Source organism: Mobula birostris, chromosome 19 (genome assembly GCF_030028105.1).
Source record: "Mobula birostris isolate sMobBir1 chromosome 19, sMobBir1.hap1, whole genome shotgun sequence".
In the NCBI taxonomy this organism is placed as follows: domain Eukaryota; kingdom Metazoa; phylum Chordata; class Chondrichthyes; order Myliobatiformes; family Myliobatidae; genus Mobula; species Mobula birostris.
In genome coordinates, this window is record NC_092388.1 from 21,317,037 (window position 1) to 21,333,528 (window position 16,492).

Below are 16,492 nucleotides of genomic sequence, written 5' to 3' on the forward strand. Positions count from 1 at the left end.
GCAGAACATTAAAGTGACCCTGGAGTATATTCCTGTCAGATGTACTGCAGCTGCTTTGACGTGGCACATTGCCATCCATCACAGAAACATGGAATCTAAAATCAGCATGTGGAATAACTGTTCTCAGTGGCACAGCGGATGTCAGAGGTCAAATGTGTTCCCCTACTTTAGCTCAGGAGGGTTGGGGTGGAAAGAAAATCAATACATACAGTTCCAATCAGTGCACTGCTGTGGAGCACTCCTCCCTTTCCAGTTTGGCAATTTTATTTTACATTAGCTCCATCGGTCTTAAATTATAGTGACAGTTGCCCTTCCATGTTCTGTAATCTGAACATTGAAGGCTGCATAGCTCAACAATAAATAAACCATCCTTGAGGTGACCCAGATTTTCAATTTCTTTTTCACTTGGATTTATTCCACCTGGGTTTCTGGTGGAAACAAGCATCAAGCCAGCATTGATAATAAAAGCAACACACACACACACACACACGTTGCTGGAGGAACTCTGCGGGTCGGGCAGCTTCTATGGAGAGAAATGAACAGTCGTCAGTGTTTCAATCTAGGACCCTTCATCAGGACTGGAAAGGAAGGGGAAGAAGCCAAGGTGGGGGGAGCAGAAGGAGAACAATCTAGCACCTGATAGGTGAAACCAGGTGAGGGGGAACATAGGTGGGTTCCTCCTTCTATATGGAACAACCCAGAGTGAATTACAGACAGGGAAATTCTGATTAAAATTATAATCTGTGTTGGAATTTATATTTAAGAAGGAAACTACAGCAAAATGTGATATCCTTGGTAAATACGGTAAAGGTAAATCAAAAGAACAATCTGCATCAGCAGCAAGAAGACGTAGTGGTTAGCACAACGCTTTACAGTATCAGCGGCCTGGGTTCAATTCCCGCTGCTGCCTGTAGGAAGTTTCCCCGTGACTGCGTGCGTTTCCTCCGGGTGCTCCGGTTTCCTCCCACAGTCGAAAGGTGTACTGGTTGGTAGGTTAATTGGTCATTGTAAATTGTCCCGTGATTAGGTGAGGGTTAAATAGGGTTGCTGGCCAGTGTGTCTCAAAGAGCTGGAAGGGCCTACTCTGCACTCTATCTCAATATTTAAAATAAAAAAAATAACGAGGTAGAGTGTCAGTTTCCTTCATTATCAGTGTGGTAAGATATGCGTGTGGCCGTGGATATGAGTCAGGTTTAAGATTAATCTACTGCATTCGATGTGAAGAAGGAAATGGAAGCTGGTGAGCTTGGGGAAGAGATCGGCGATATCCTGAATCCAATCAATATTATGAAGGAGGAGGATGAGGCAGTCTTGAGGTACTCAGAGGAAGATAAATCCCTGGGCCTAACCAGGTACATCTCAGAATGTTGTGGAAGCAAGGAAGGAGATTGCTGGGATCCTGGCAGAGAATTTTGAATATTGCTTAGCCACAGATGGGGTACTAGAGGGTAATTAAAGTTGCGCCTTTATTTAAGAAGAGTTTAAGGACAAGTCTGGAACCAACAGGCCAGTGCACTTAACATTGATAGTGCAGTAAGATACTGGAAGGGATTCAGAAGGGCAGGACTTAATTGCAGTTGGCAAGGAAAGATCTGATTAGAAACAGCCAGCATGGAAGTCCATGTCTTGCAAATTTGGTCTCAGTTCTTTTTTTCTTGAGATGACTGTTGTGAACCTACAAAAAATAACAGTGGCCAAGAAGATTGACTACAATGGGCCAGTGGACATTGTCTACATGGGCTTCAACAAGACCTCTGACAAGATTGCACATGATAGGTGGTGGGGGGGTGGGGAATGGGGGAAGGTTTGCTCAGGTGTGAGTCATTAAAAATTTTGAGTACAAAATTGGCAGTGGAAGAAGGCAGAGGGTGTCAGTGGAGGGCTGATTTTTCAGATTGGAAGCCTGCAATGAGTGGAGTGCTCTGAGCATCAGTATTGGATCAATAGGATCGATAGGTACATTTAGTGTCAGAGAAATATATACAATATACATCCTAAAATTCTTCTTCTTTGTAAACATCCATGAAAACAGAGGAGTGCCCCAAAGAATGAATGGCAGTTAAATGTTAGAACCCCAAAGCACCCCCCAGCTCCCCCCTCCCATGCATAAGCAGCAGCAAAGCAACAGACCCCCCCACCAGCAAAAAAACATCGGCACCCCCCACCGAGCACTCAAGCGTGCAGCAAAGCATCAATAAAGACACAGACTTGCAGTACCCCAAAGACTGCTTGTTCACCCAGTATTCGACATATCACAGGCTCCCTCTCTCCCCCTAATAAGGGAAAAAGAAGTGTCCCCGTTTCACGTGTACCCTGTTGTTTGTCTGTTCTCCTGTTGTCTTAGTCCTGATGAAGGGTCATGGCCCAAAATGTCAACTGTTTATTCCTTTCCATAGATGCTGCCCGACTTGTTGAGTTCCTCCAGTATTTTGTGTGCGTTACGCTGTTGTTTTATATATTTGGATGCGTCACGTCATGATGTAGTCTTCACCAACACTGGTGATGTTGTGGACAATCAAGGAAGGTGTGTAGTGGTAGAACAGAATTCAGATTAACTGGGAAAGTGGACTAGGGAATAGATGATGGAATTTAACTTGGATGATTGTAAAATGATGTATTTTGGGACTTCAACCCACACCAGGACATACATGGTGAAGGGCAGGGTCTTGGAGAGTGTTATTGATCAGTGATACCTTGAGGTATAAGTACATAATTCTCTAAAATTGGCAACACAGAAAGACAAGGTGCTGAAAAGGCCTTAATTGGCTGAAGCATTAAGTACTCAAGTTGGGACATCAACTTACATTTGTACAAATAGTTGGTGAGATTGCACATGACATATCATGTGAAGTATAACCAGAGGAAGGATGTGATTAAGCTAGAGAGGATGCAGAGAAGATTCACAGAAACATTGCCCGTTTTCGTTGGTTTGAGTTACAAAGCTGATTGGATAGTCTGGGGTCGTTTTCTCCTGGAGCAAAGGAGGCTGAGTGGTGACCTTATTAAAATCATCCCTTTCTAACATTATGAGGGGTTTAAATAAATAAATAAAGTACATGGTCAGTCTTTTTACCAAAGGTAAGGGACCCTAAAAGAAGAGTTCAGGTTTAAAAGGTAAGATTTGAAGGATATCCATGGGGTAGGTTTCTCACTCAGAGGGTGTTCCATATAATTCTATGAATCTACGTACAGCAACTGATTTGCATACTACAAACATTCTCAATTCACATTGTGATGATGACCAGATGATCAGTTGTAGTGTTGCTTATTAAGGACTAAATATTGGCCAAAATATCCTCCCTAAACTCCATCAGCACAGGTACTTAGGTGCCACCCCCCCCCCAACCGTTCTACTCGCTTTGTACTTGTGACTGTGGCTAAGCACAGCTCCAGTATCATATTTAAGTTTGCTGACAACACCACCGTTGGAGGCTGAATCAAAGGTGTTGATGAATCAGCATCCAGGAGGGAGATTGAAAACCTGGCTGTGGTGCCATATCAACAACTCAATGTCCAGCAAAACCAAGGAGATAATTACTGACCTCAGGAGGAGGAAACGGGAGGTCCATGAGCTAATCCTTACGGGGGAATCAGAGGCGGAGAGGGTCGGCAACTTTAACTTCCTCAGTGTTATAATTTCAGAGGGCCTGTCCTGGGCCCTGCAAGTAAGTGCAGTTACAAAGAAAGCAGAGCAGTGCCTTTATTTCGTGCAAAGATTCGACATGACATCTAAAACTTTGACAAACTTCTATAGGTGTGTAATGGAATATGTTGACTGGCTGCTTCCCAGCCTGGTATGGAAACACCAACGTCCCTTGAATGGAAAATCCTACAAAAGGTAATGGTTACAGCCCGATCCATCACAGGTAAAGCCCTCCGCACCAAAGAGTACATCTACACAGATCATTGTCGCAGGAAAGCAGCATCTACCGTCGGGGACCCCTCCATCCAAGTCATGCTCTCTTCTTGGTGTTGCCATCAGGAAGGAGGTACAGGAGCCTCAGGACTCACACCACCAGGTTCAGCAACAATCATTACCACTCAACATCAGAATCTTGAACCAGAGGGGTAACTTTATTCATTTTCACTTGCACCATCACTTAAATGTTTCCACATTCCATGGACTGACTTCCAAGGACTCGTCATCTCATGTTCACAATATTTATTGTTTATTTTTTCTTTTCTTTCTTTCTTTTTGGGTATTTGCACAGTTTGTTTTTTTTGTATATTGGTTGTCCACCCTGTTGTTGCTGTCTTACATTGATTCTGTTATGGCTATTGAATTTATTGAGTATGCCCGCAAAAAAATAAATCTCAGGGTTGTATATGGTGACATACTTTGATAATAAACTTTCTTTGAACTTGAAGTTTGAAGCCTCCTCTTCTAAACAAACTTTGGATCTTTCATGCCCTTGTTTCAGTATTTCATTCAAGATCTAACTTTGTTCAATGTAGGTTTTTGTTCTGATATTTCTGGAGCATATATGGAAGGAATTAAATTTTGTCAGCTTTTTGAGTGACACGTGTTCATATTCTTGAGGTTTTAGTGTGATATTTAGAGAAATATTGTGAGAAAGAGGCTCCACCCGCTTCTAGATTCTTCGTTGAACCCACAGTCACCTGAAAGTTGAGTACAGCAGCTACACCACACAAAACTAAATTGTAATAACATAAGGAAGTCACAAACATAAATTACCATTTTCCCTATACTGTTGCTTATTCCCCGGGTAAAGTGAATGAATTCCTATTTATTGCAACATTTAAAAGTATAAGGCTGCCATTAAAGTCCTGTTGTGTTTGTTCTGGAGACTCATCTCTTACTTTGAGCAAAGTGAGCATTTCTTGCACTGCCTCTAACTACCCCTGGCCAGCTGTTTGACCAGTGACCATTGCTAACCTGTATAGGAAAAATAGTGGCCCACTTGTGTGTAATTTTCTGTGATTTTTACCAAGCAAGCATGGAGGAACAGTGGTATTAGCCTCCTCTCCATGGACTCTGTCTATACTGTAATTCTCACTGTCCCAGTAACGCATCCAGCACCCCGGATACCCTCTCTTATCCCTTCTCCCGTCAGGCAGAAGATAAAAAAGCCTGAAAGTACATGCCACCAAGTTCAAGAACAGCTTCTATCCCACTGATCAGACTCTAAAACAGAAATACTGTATGATAAGATGGATGCCTGATCTCACAATATACATATCCTTGTTATGATCATTTGCTTTATCGTTTACCTCCACTGTACTTTTTTAGTAGCTTTCACACTTATTGTGCATTGTTATTGTTTTACCTTTTTTGATCTCAGTGCACTGTGTAATGATTTGAAGAGTGTTCAAGACAATCTTTTCACTGTATCTTGGTACGTGACAATAATATACCAATACCAATATGTGTCCATACTGGGGATAGTATGTGGCTTTTAGGAGAAGCTGGAGATGTTGGTGTTCCATATGCCTACTGCCATTGCCACACGGTGGATGGATGGGGCTGAGGCAATGTTTTAGTTGCTGTTGTGCATTGTGAACATTGCCCTGTATGTTAGCCGGGTAGGGACCAGATATTTAAGGTAACAGTGTCAGACCCAATGATGGGAAACATTCTGGCAGGAATTTGTTTTTAACATCTTCATTGTTGAATACACAATTATCTTCACTTAAAATTATACAGGGCTCCAAAACATAATTAAGGAGTAATAAATTGAAGCTTCTGTTTTATTTATCCAAAATAACACTAATTGCACAGGCACTGAAAAATTACTGAAAGTTACATTCTACAGATTCTGGAGAAATTACCCTCATTTGTCTGCTGATGAATAGCAGCATTTGTTTTTGGTCACTTCTGAATCATAGCAAAGCAATCCTTTAACTAGCCGCTTTTTGCAATTTCCTTCTTAAAACATGCCCAAGTTTTATAAAAGTTTAGCCAGAGATTTTTTCGGTGAAATTACCTATTATAAACAACCTGGTCTATTGAATTTAAGACCAAATTGCATATTATTTGCTTCTGTTACTGTGACACCAGGGTACTAGGTAAATTAATTATGGCAAATGCTAAAAATCCAATGCAGAACATGCTATAAAAACTCTGCAGACTAGGCAACATCTATGGAGAGTTAATGTTTCAGGTCTACTAAACACTTACACCAGTGCTGAAATCTTAACTCCTCCTTTCTTTCTCAGATACTGTCTGACCTGTGGTCATTCAGTGTTGCTATTACAGCCTAAACTGATGTTGTCTATTAGCTGGTGCAGAGGAGAGGATCCTTAACTGCATTACTCATTGGCCAGAATCATCACTATTTAACTGCTGAGCTGCCGCTGAGGATGACTGTAGTTGTTCCTCAAAATACAGAAGTTGATCAACTTCAAAGCAATCGCTTGGTTTGGCTCCCAGCCTCTCCAGATTCTCCATGACTTCCGCCTCCCTGGTGTTCTCTCTCCGTGCCTTCTTCAAATAGTCATAAATTCTCTGGAACAGATCTGCTTCCAGTTTTTGAATGGCTGCTCTAAGATGCAAATACATAAAAAACAAACATTATCAATGCATTTTGGAGGGATAAGCATTTGTAGTATTAATAATACATGGACAACTGTAAATCTCTAGGAGAAAAGAACTTCCTTTATAAATGTAAAGACGTCATAGATTCAAACAGCATAGAATCTTCAGCCAACCATGTCCACGTCTATTTGTTTTGCTCATCAACGTTATTCCCATTTACCTATATAAGGTCTATATCTTTGTAAATCTTGCTGTCTCAGATGCCTGTCTAATTGCCTCCTAAACATTGATTCCATCTTAAGACATAGGAGTAAAATTAGGCCATTCAGCCCATTAAGTCTGCTCTATCATTTGATCATGGCTGACATGTTTTTCCCTGTCAAGCCATTTCTCTGGCCTTCTCCTGTAATCTTTAATATCCTCACTCATCAAAGACTTATCAACCTCCACTTTAAGTATATCCAATGACTTAACCTCCACAATGAATTCCACCCTCTGACTAAAGAAATTTCTCCACTCTGTTCCAAAGGGCCACCCTTATATTCTGAATCTCTGCCCTCAAGTCCTAGATTTTCTCAATACTAGAAGCATCCGCTCCATGTCTACTCTTTCCAGGCCTTTCAATATTCCCCTCATCCTTCTAAACTCCAGCAAGTAGCTGTCAAATGTTCCTCCTATGTTAACCATTTCATCCCTAGAATCAATTTTGTAAACCTTCTGTGGACATTTTCCAAATCCGCTCTGACCATCCTTGGATATGGGGCTCAGCTGCTCACTATACATCAAATATGTTCTGAACAACACCTTATAAAGCTTCTGCATTGTGTTCTTGCTGTTATGCTCTAGTTCCCTTGAAATGAATGGTAACATTGCATTTACTTTCCTTTGCTACCTCTTCCGATATCAACCACTGTGTGTGCACGTGGTGAGGGAGAGACTTCACCCTCAGAAAATCTTTGAAATCCCTGCCACTCAGCTGAAACCCATTCCCTTTTGTTTTTGGCATAACTAACACAGTAAAAAGATTCTGACTATCCACCCTGTCCGTGTCTCTTCAACCCAGGCAATGTTCCGGTGAAGCAAATCATAAACACGAGAAATTCTGCAGATGCTGGAAATCCAAAGCAACACACACAGAATGTTGGAATAAGCGAGCAGGTCAGGCAGCATCTGTTGAAATAAATAAAGGCTTGATGTTTCAGGCCATGACCCTTCTTCAGGACTAGAAAGGAAGGGGGAAGGCAACAAAATCAAAAGCTTGGGGGAGGGGAAAGAGGATAAATTAGAAAGTGATAGGTGAAGCTAAGTTGGTAGGAAAGATAAAGGGCTGGAGAGGAAGGTAGGAGAGGCGAGTGGGTCGTAGGAGAAAGGGAAGAAGAAGGGGACCCAGGGGAAAGTGAAAGGGAGCTGAGAAGAGGTAAGGGGCCAGAGTGGGGAATAGAAGAAGAGAGGAGGAGGAGGAGGGATTTTTTTTTCACCAGGAGAAATTAATATTCATTCCATCAGGTTAAAGGCTATCCCAGATGGAATATAGGGTGTTGCTCCTTGAGCAGGAAGGCAGCCTCGTTGTGGCACAAGAGGAGGACACAGACTGACGTATCAGAATGGGAATGAGGTTTCGGAAATAAAATGCTTAGCCACTGGGAAGTTCTGCTTTTGGTGGATGGAGCAGAGGTGTTCAACAAAATGGACCCCCAACTTACAATGGGTTTCACCAATGTAGAGGAGACTGCATCAGAGCATCGGACATAATCGAGGACCCCAGCAGATTCACAGGTGGAGATGCTCTGGTGAACCTTCTCAGCACCCTGTCTGAGCATGATGACATCCTTTCCATTGTGGGTTGACTAGAACTGCACAGAACTCCAAATGTGACTTAAGCAATGTTGACTTAGAATTTAACATTCCGTATTTGATATACTATGCTGCCATCTATGAAAGCAAGTATGCTTTAGTCATAGTCATACTTTATTGATCCCAGGGGAAATTGGTTTTCCTTACAGTTGCACCATAAATAATTAAATAGTAATAAAACCATAAATAGTTAAATAGTAATATGTAAATTATGCCAGGAAATAAGTCCAGGACCAGCCTATTGGCTCAGGGTGTCTGACCCTCCAAGGGAGGAGTTGTAAAGTTTGATGGTCACAGGCAAGAATGACTTCCTATGACGCTCTGTGTTGCATCTCGGCGGAATGAGTCTCTGGCTGAATGTACTCCTGTGCCAAACCAGTACATTATGTAGTGGATGGGAGACATTGTCCAAGATGGCATGCAACTTGGACAGCATCCTCTTTTCAGACACCACCGTCAGAGAGTCCAGTTCCATCCCCACAACATCACTGGCCTTACGAATGAGTTTGTTGATTCTGTTGGTGTCTGCTACCCTCAGCCTGCTGCCCCAGCACACAACAGCAAACATGGCCACTACAGACTCGTAGAGCATCCTCAGCATCGTCCGGCAGATGTTAAAGGACCTCAGTCTCCTCAGGAAATAGTCATTCATGCCTGTATGACTATTTTCAGGGACGTAGACTTGTATCCCAGGGTCCCTCGGATCACCAACACTCTCCAGCACTTTTATCATTTACTGTTTATGTGCTATCCCTTCCTTAGCTTCCCAAAATGCAACACGTCATACTCATAAGCATTATTCCATTTACCAATTTTCCATCTGACCTACGCCCTGGAGTAACCTCAGGCAACCTTCCTCACGCGAGCGACAAAACCACCAATTCCTGTGCCATCTGAGAACTGTCTAATCATACCTCCTACAATCCCAAGCTGCTAATATACATGACAAACAACAAAGGCACCAGCACTGATCATTGGTTGGATTCTTCATGTCTGAATCTATTTTGGAATTTAATTTGGATCAATTAGGAGTATTTTAACAGATGGGAATTAGAAAATGTAGAACAAATTTCAATCATCCAGATGGTGATGCACTGACTTCAAAGAAGCTCCAATTTGAAATTGGTAAAATGTACTATATGCTTGATCCAAATTGGCATTTCAATATGCAGCAACATCAGTACACCCAGACTTTCTTCTACTTGGTTAACTATTTGATTTATTCATCTAATAACCACTGTTGTTACAGGCCTAAATTCGAGATATCAAAGCAGTCCAAAATAAAGAACTACATTTAATACATTGTGAGACTATTTCAACAAGATTCAGGAGCAGAATTATGCCATTTTGCCCATTAAGTTTGCTCCACCATTCCATCGTGGCTGATTTATTATACTTTTTAACTCCATTCTTCTGCCTTCTCCCTGTAATCTTTGACGCCCTGATTAATCAAGAACCTATCAACTTCTGCCTTAGATATAGCCTTGGCCTTTGCACAATCATCTGTGGGAATGAGTTTTACAGATTGACCATCCTCTGGTGAAAGAAATTCCTCCTCATCTCTGTTCTAAATGGTTGTCCCTCAATTCTGAGGCTGTGCCCTCGGGTTGTTGACTCCCCCACTATAGGAAACATCCTCTCTGCACCCACTCTATCGTTCAACATTCCATAGGTTTCAAAGAGATCCCCCCTTCATTCTTCTAAATTCCAGCAACAATATAACCAAAGCCATCAATCTCTCCTCATATATTAACCCTTTTATTCCTGGCATCATTCTCATGAACCCCCTCTGGACCCAACCAATGCCAGCAGACTTTTTCTTAGATAGGGTCCTAAAATTACTCGCGAAGCTCCAAGCGCAGTCTGACCAAGGCTTTATAAAGCCTTATAACCTTCTCAAAATTAATGCTAACATTGTATTTGCCTTCCTTACCACCAATTCAACCTGAAAGTTAACCTTTAGGGAACCCTGCACAAGGCTCCCAAATCCCTGTGCATCTCTGATTTTTGAATTTTCTCCTCATTTAGAAAATAGTCTGTTCCTTTATTCCTTCTGTCAAAGTGCATGACCATACACCTCCCTACACTATATTCAATCTGCCACTTCCTTGCCCATTCCCCCAATCTGTCTAAGTCCTTCTGCAGACATCCTGCTTCCTTAACACTACCTGCCCCCCCACCTATCTTCGTATCATCTTCAAACTTGGCCAGAAAGCCATCAATTCCTTCATCTAAATCATTGACATATTAACATGTAAAGAAGTGATCTCAACACTGACCCTTTTGAAACGCGACTAATCACCATCAACCAAACAGAAAAGGCCCCATTTATTCTCGCTCTTTGCCTCCTGCCAGTCAGCCAATCATTTATCCATGCTAGTACCTTTCCTGTAATACCATGGGCTCTTATCTTGTTAAGCAGACTCCTGTATGGCACCTTGTCAAAGCCCTTCAGAAAATCCAAGTAAAGCACATTCACTGACTCTCCTTTGTCAGTCATGAACATTATTTCCTCAAAGAATTCTGAAAGATTTTTCAGGCAAGATTTCACCTAAAGGAAACCATGATGACTTTGCCTATTTTATCATGTGCCTTCAAGTATCCTGAAACCTCATCCTTAATAATAAACCCCAACATCTTTTCAATCACTGAAGTCAGGCTAACTGGTCTATAATTTCCTTTCTTCTGCCTCCCTCCCTTCTTAAACAGTGGAGCAACATTTGCAATTTTCCATTCCTCAGGAACCATTCCAGAATTCACTGCTACTTGTAAGATAATTACTAATGCCTGCACAAACTCTTCAGCAACTCCTTTCAGAACCCTGGGGTGTATCCATCTGGTCCAGATGACTTATCTACCTCCAGACTTCCCAGCTTCACAAGCACCTTCTCTTTAGTAATAACAGTGACACTCACTTCTGCCTTTTGACACACTCATATTTCTGGCTTTCTACTAGTGTTTCCCACAGTGAAGACTGACACAAAATACTTACTAATTTTGTCCACCATTTCTTTGTTCTCTATTATACCTCTCCAGCATCATGTTCTAGTGGTCCAATGTCTACTCTCGTCTTACTTTTACTCTTGATATATCTGAAAAATTGTTTTGTATCCTCTTCTGTATTATTGGATAGCTAACCTTCATATTTCATCTTTTCTATCTTTACGGCTCTTTTAGTTGCCCTTTGTTGGTTTTTAAAAGCTTCCCGGTCTTCTACCTTCCCACTAATTTTTGCTGTATTACATGCCCTCACTTTTGCATTTTATGCTGTCTCAGCCATGGTTGCCTTGTCCTCACTTCTGAATATTTCTTCATCTTTGAGCATATCTTACCTGCGCCTTTCAAATTTCCTCCGGGAGCAACAACCATTGCTGTTCTGCCATCATGCCTGCTGGTGTCCCGTTCCAATCAACTTTGGCCAGTTCCTCTCTCATGCTTTTATAATTACCTTTATTCCATTGTAATACTGATACATCCAATTTTAGCTTCTCCTTCTCAAACAGCAGCCCAATGTATTGATATTTATGTTATATGAACCTTCCCTCCATCATTTCTCACTTAACCATAATTTGTATATCCTATACCCATGTCTCCCATGTGCTTATCCAGTTATCCCCTACCCCCACAGTTAAAGACCAAGGAGGAGGAACAGGAATAGGCCATTCAGCTCCTCGAGGCTGTTCTGCTACCTAGTAGGATTGTGGTTAATCTGAAATACCTCAAGTTCACTTTCCTCCACGGTTCCCAAAGGCCTCTGATTCCCCTTCTTGATTAAAGTCTTTCAAGCCTCAGCCTTAAATATACCCAAGGTCTTTGCCCTCACTACTCTTTTTAGAAAGAAGTTCTGATGAGAAGCAATTCATCTCAAATGGCTGCAATCTATTGGGAGACTAGATCCTCAGGTTCTGGGCTGGATCATGAGTGGAAATACCTTTGCAGCTTTTAGCCAATCTATCACCCAAAGAATTTTGTATGTTTCAATAAGATTACCTTGCACACTTCTAACATCTAATAAGTTGTCTCAGCCTGTTAAATTACTCTTCTTGGAACAATCTTCCGTACTGTGGTCAAGTAAACCTTTCTTTTCATACCTTTCCTTTGGGGGACCAAAAATTGTTCAGTTTATTCTCAACGTGACCTTATTTGTGTCCTGTGCAGTTGCAATAAGATTTCCATATTTTTATACAATGAAATAATGGTTGATAACCCATTAGCTTTGGACTTGTGTGCCAGCGTTGTGTACTTCATTATACTCCCACCACCACCACCAATCCTTGCGTGCCACAGAAATTTGCAGTTTTCTACAGCATTTGCAGTATTCTGTAGCATTTTCCAGTCTCGCTCCGTTTAAATAATACTTTCCTTTCTTCCTTCCAAGCTGAACAGCTTCACATTTTCCCACACTACACTCCATTTGCCAATATTTTGTCCACTTGCCGAAGCTAACAATATTCCTAGAATCTCCTTGCCTTCTCACAACCAGACTTCCCATCCAGTTTTGTATCATCTAGAGATCTGGCAAACCATGCTCTGGCTTCCTTCCTCCAAGCCATTAACATGTGTTGTAAACAGCTGCAGTCCAAGCACTGTTCTCTGTGGCACCCTTCAGCGCACAGACTGCCAAGTTCAAAAATGACCCCCTCATTTCCTAGGTACTGCTTCCTGTCAATGCCAGGGGCTATTATTTTGTGCAGTTGCAATAATACATATATTTTTTATATTATGATCCCCTAAAATACTGGGCAACGTTCCATTATCTTTTGCTGTTACCGTTACACTCTAAGTTACCTTTTCTAAGGCACTTAGTTGAACATTTTCTGGTAGTCCAAATATAATAATCTCTTATTTCTTCTCTAACATCCTGATTGAAATTTGAGACCATAAGGCCATAAGACATAGGAGCAGAATTAGGCCATTTGGCCCATCAATTTTGCTCCGCCATTCCATCATGGCTGATTTACTATCCCTCTTAACCCCATTCCCCTGCTTTCTCCCTGTAACCTTTATAAGACCAAGACTTGCTCAAAAGAACTGTTAAAAAAACCAGACACTATTTCCTCTTCCTGGGGCCGTGCTGACTCTCTCTGATTATTTTTTTCCAAATATGCTACAAACAATTCCTTTGTAGTTCCATCAAGTTTGTCTCCTTGTTTGAATAGAGTACTCACATTGGCAGATTTCTATTTTCTGCCATTTCTTTGGAATCTAAGGATTTCTTGACAGCCATTTCTTTCAGAACCAAGCTAAGAAGCTAACTTTCAGTTTTACTGGTTTTCCTAACATTGGTTCTTCAGTGATGGTGTTTAATTCCTCACCATCATCATTCAGTGGTAATGGCTGCTCAAAACATTCATTCATTCATTATGTGCAGCGCCACGACATGGGTAATCACGGTCTTGACCAATTCTACAGAAGTGTTTGTCACTGCCTTCTTCTGGGTGGTGTCATTACAAGATGGGTGGCCCCAGCCATTACCAATACTCTTCAGAGATTGTCTGCCTGATGTCAGTGGTTGCATAACCAGGACTTGTGACATGCACCAGCAGCTCTTATGACCATCCACTACCTGCTTCTACACAAATTAGCCTCTACCCTAATAACTGCAAAATATCTGTTCCAATTCCTCAGGCATTTCCTTTTACTACATAACTACTATTCTAGTCTCTCTCCGGGGGAGAGGGTGATGTTGTTTCATTGGACTTTCTCTTCCTTTTTATACACTTAAAAAAACCCTCACTCAATACTCCATGACTCTACTCACAGACTATTACCTTGTGCAGTTGCAATAAGAATTCCATATTTTATACTATAACTTCTTGAAATAATAGTCAATATCCCATTATCCTTTCTATTACTTTTACACTTGTAGGTTATCTTTTCTGAGGCAGCTAGTTTGCCTTTAGAACTTTTTTCGCTATCATTTTTTAATCTTTGTATCTTGAATTTATCCCAGAGCACTGGTATCTTTCACACCATTATATGTTTCCTCTTTCTCCTTAATGTCCTTCTGAAACTCCTTGGTTAACCATGACTAAATTATCCCTTAGAAACTTCCCTCGTTTTTTGCTGAGCATCATGAATTAGTCCCTTAAATGTCTGCTACTGTTTGCCTACTATCTTTCCGGCTAATCCATTACCACCACTCTATTCTCACTCCAATGCAATCCTTTATTTAAGTTCATCACAATTGTTTCTGACCAATGCTGATTGATACAAAATGTTATCATTACAATGATTGCAGCATCATTTATATAACCTGTCATATTATCTATGAGCAGATTACAAGGCATTTTTTTCCCTGCTTGTCTCCATGTGTTACTGTCACAAACTAGATGCACTCTATGAATTCATTTCCATAACTGCCCTTCTTACATTATTGCACTTCTCTTTTTACATACCTCCCCATCCCTTCTTGCAGCATCTCTCTAAGCAACTGGGGAGATAGGGTCATAAAGAAAGCTTTTGGCACATTGACCTTCATAAGTCAAAGTATTGAGTATAGGTAATGGGATGTTATGTTGAAATCACATAAGACACGGGTGAGGCATAATTTGGAGTCTTGTGTGCAGTCTTAGCGTTTTGACTACTTACCTACAGGAACAACGTAAATAAAGTTGAGAGAGTACAGAGAAAACTTACAAGGATGTTACCGAGGCTGGAGGACCTGGGTTATATAGAAAGATTGAATAGGTTAGGACTTTATTCCTTGGAATATAGAAGATTGCGAGGAGATTTGATAGAGGAATACAAAATTATGAGGGGTATAGATAGGGTAAATGCAAGTAGGCTTTTTTCTTTGAGGTTGGATGAGACTATAACTAGAGGTTGTGGGTTAAAGATGAAAGGTGAAAAGTTTAAAGGGAACATGAGTGGAAACGTCTTTGCACAGAGGGTTGTGAGAGTGTGGAATGAGCCGCTAACGCAAGTGGTGCATACGAGCTCGATTTCAATAGTTAAGGGAACTTTGCATAGGTACATGGATGGCAGGGGTTTAGAGCATTGTGGTCCCAGTGCAGTCCCAGGGAGTAGGCAGTTTAAGCAGCTTGCCATGGACTAGATGGACTGAAGGGCCTGTTTCTGTGCTTTGACTCTATGACTTTATACAACATATGACCCTTTACCTCTTCCCTTCTCACGGACCCAAAGAGTTTTTCCAGGTGATGCAACAATACATTTGCTTTTCCAGTTTAATATATATTGCATTTGCTGCTCACTATGTGCCTCTGTATTGGAGACTACTTTGCAGACGATTTAGTTTGCTTCTCTGAATTTCCAATGCTATTTTGACCTCTATCTTCAAGCCTTTCTATTGTCCCAACAGCACATAGAGAAAACCTGCATAAACAGTACCTTATCGTTTGCCAAGGCATGTTGCACCCTCCACACTTAATGTCATGTTTAATAATTTCAGGAAATCCCCTTTTTTTCCACAGAAGAGACCCCTTTTTCAATGTGTTATGTCTCTATTATTTAATTCATTTGTTGCTTTCTTAGCTTAACAACTTTGGTCTGGACTATATCATATACATCTCCTCTGTTTTATCTGCAACATAAAACACACTGTCTCTTCTGGTGAAGAGTCCTTGACCTGAAGCATTAATCCTGTTTCTAACCTGTTGCGTGCTTCTAGAATTGTGTTTTTGTTTCAAATTTCCAGCGTCTGCAGCTTTGTTTAACTCCAAGATCTGTGGGAGTAACTCCACCAGAAGGGCGAAAGTAATTCAAAGTGCTGGCTCATCACAAAATTCTCAAGAACAGTTAGGGAAGGCCAGTAAATGCTGGTCTTAACGGTGGCATAACAACTCTCCCCAGGGATAATAAACCTAATTCTGATTCTGAATAAGTATATATTTTTCTACTTCATTTTGGCCTTTAACAACTGTTTTTTCCTTGTTTTTCTGGTGCTACAGATTTCCATGCAACCAACTCAACCATACATCACATAAATCATTCTTTGTGACATATCTCAGCTACAGTGTTGAAGTACTTTCCCTCTCAACCCAATACTTTCTCCAGCAACACATACAAAATGTTGGGGGAACTCAGCATAGGTCAGGTAGCAGCTCTGGAGGGGAATAAACAGTCAACGTTTTGGGCCGAGACCCTTCGTCAGCACTGGAAAAGAAGGAGGCAGAAGCCAGA

At 41.2% G+C, this 16,492-nt stretch overlaps 1 protein-coding gene across 2 annotated transcripts in view; it reads right to left on the reverse strand.

Annotated features, from left to right (window-relative positions):
• Positions 1–5,738: 5,738 nt before the first annotated feature.
• Positions 5,739–16,492, reverse strand: part of nek11 (NIMA-related kinase 11) — a 355,541-nt gene continuing 344,787 nt past the window's right edge. For both annotated transcript variants that reach the window (XM_072283318.1, XM_072283316.1), the window contains exon 16: positions 5,739–6,503. In XM_072283318.1, the coding sequence (XP_072139419.1) occupies positions 6,275–6,503 (229 nt within the window). In that variant the 3' untranslated portion in view covers positions 5,739–6,274. The remainder of the gene's footprint in view (positions 6,504–16,492) is intronic.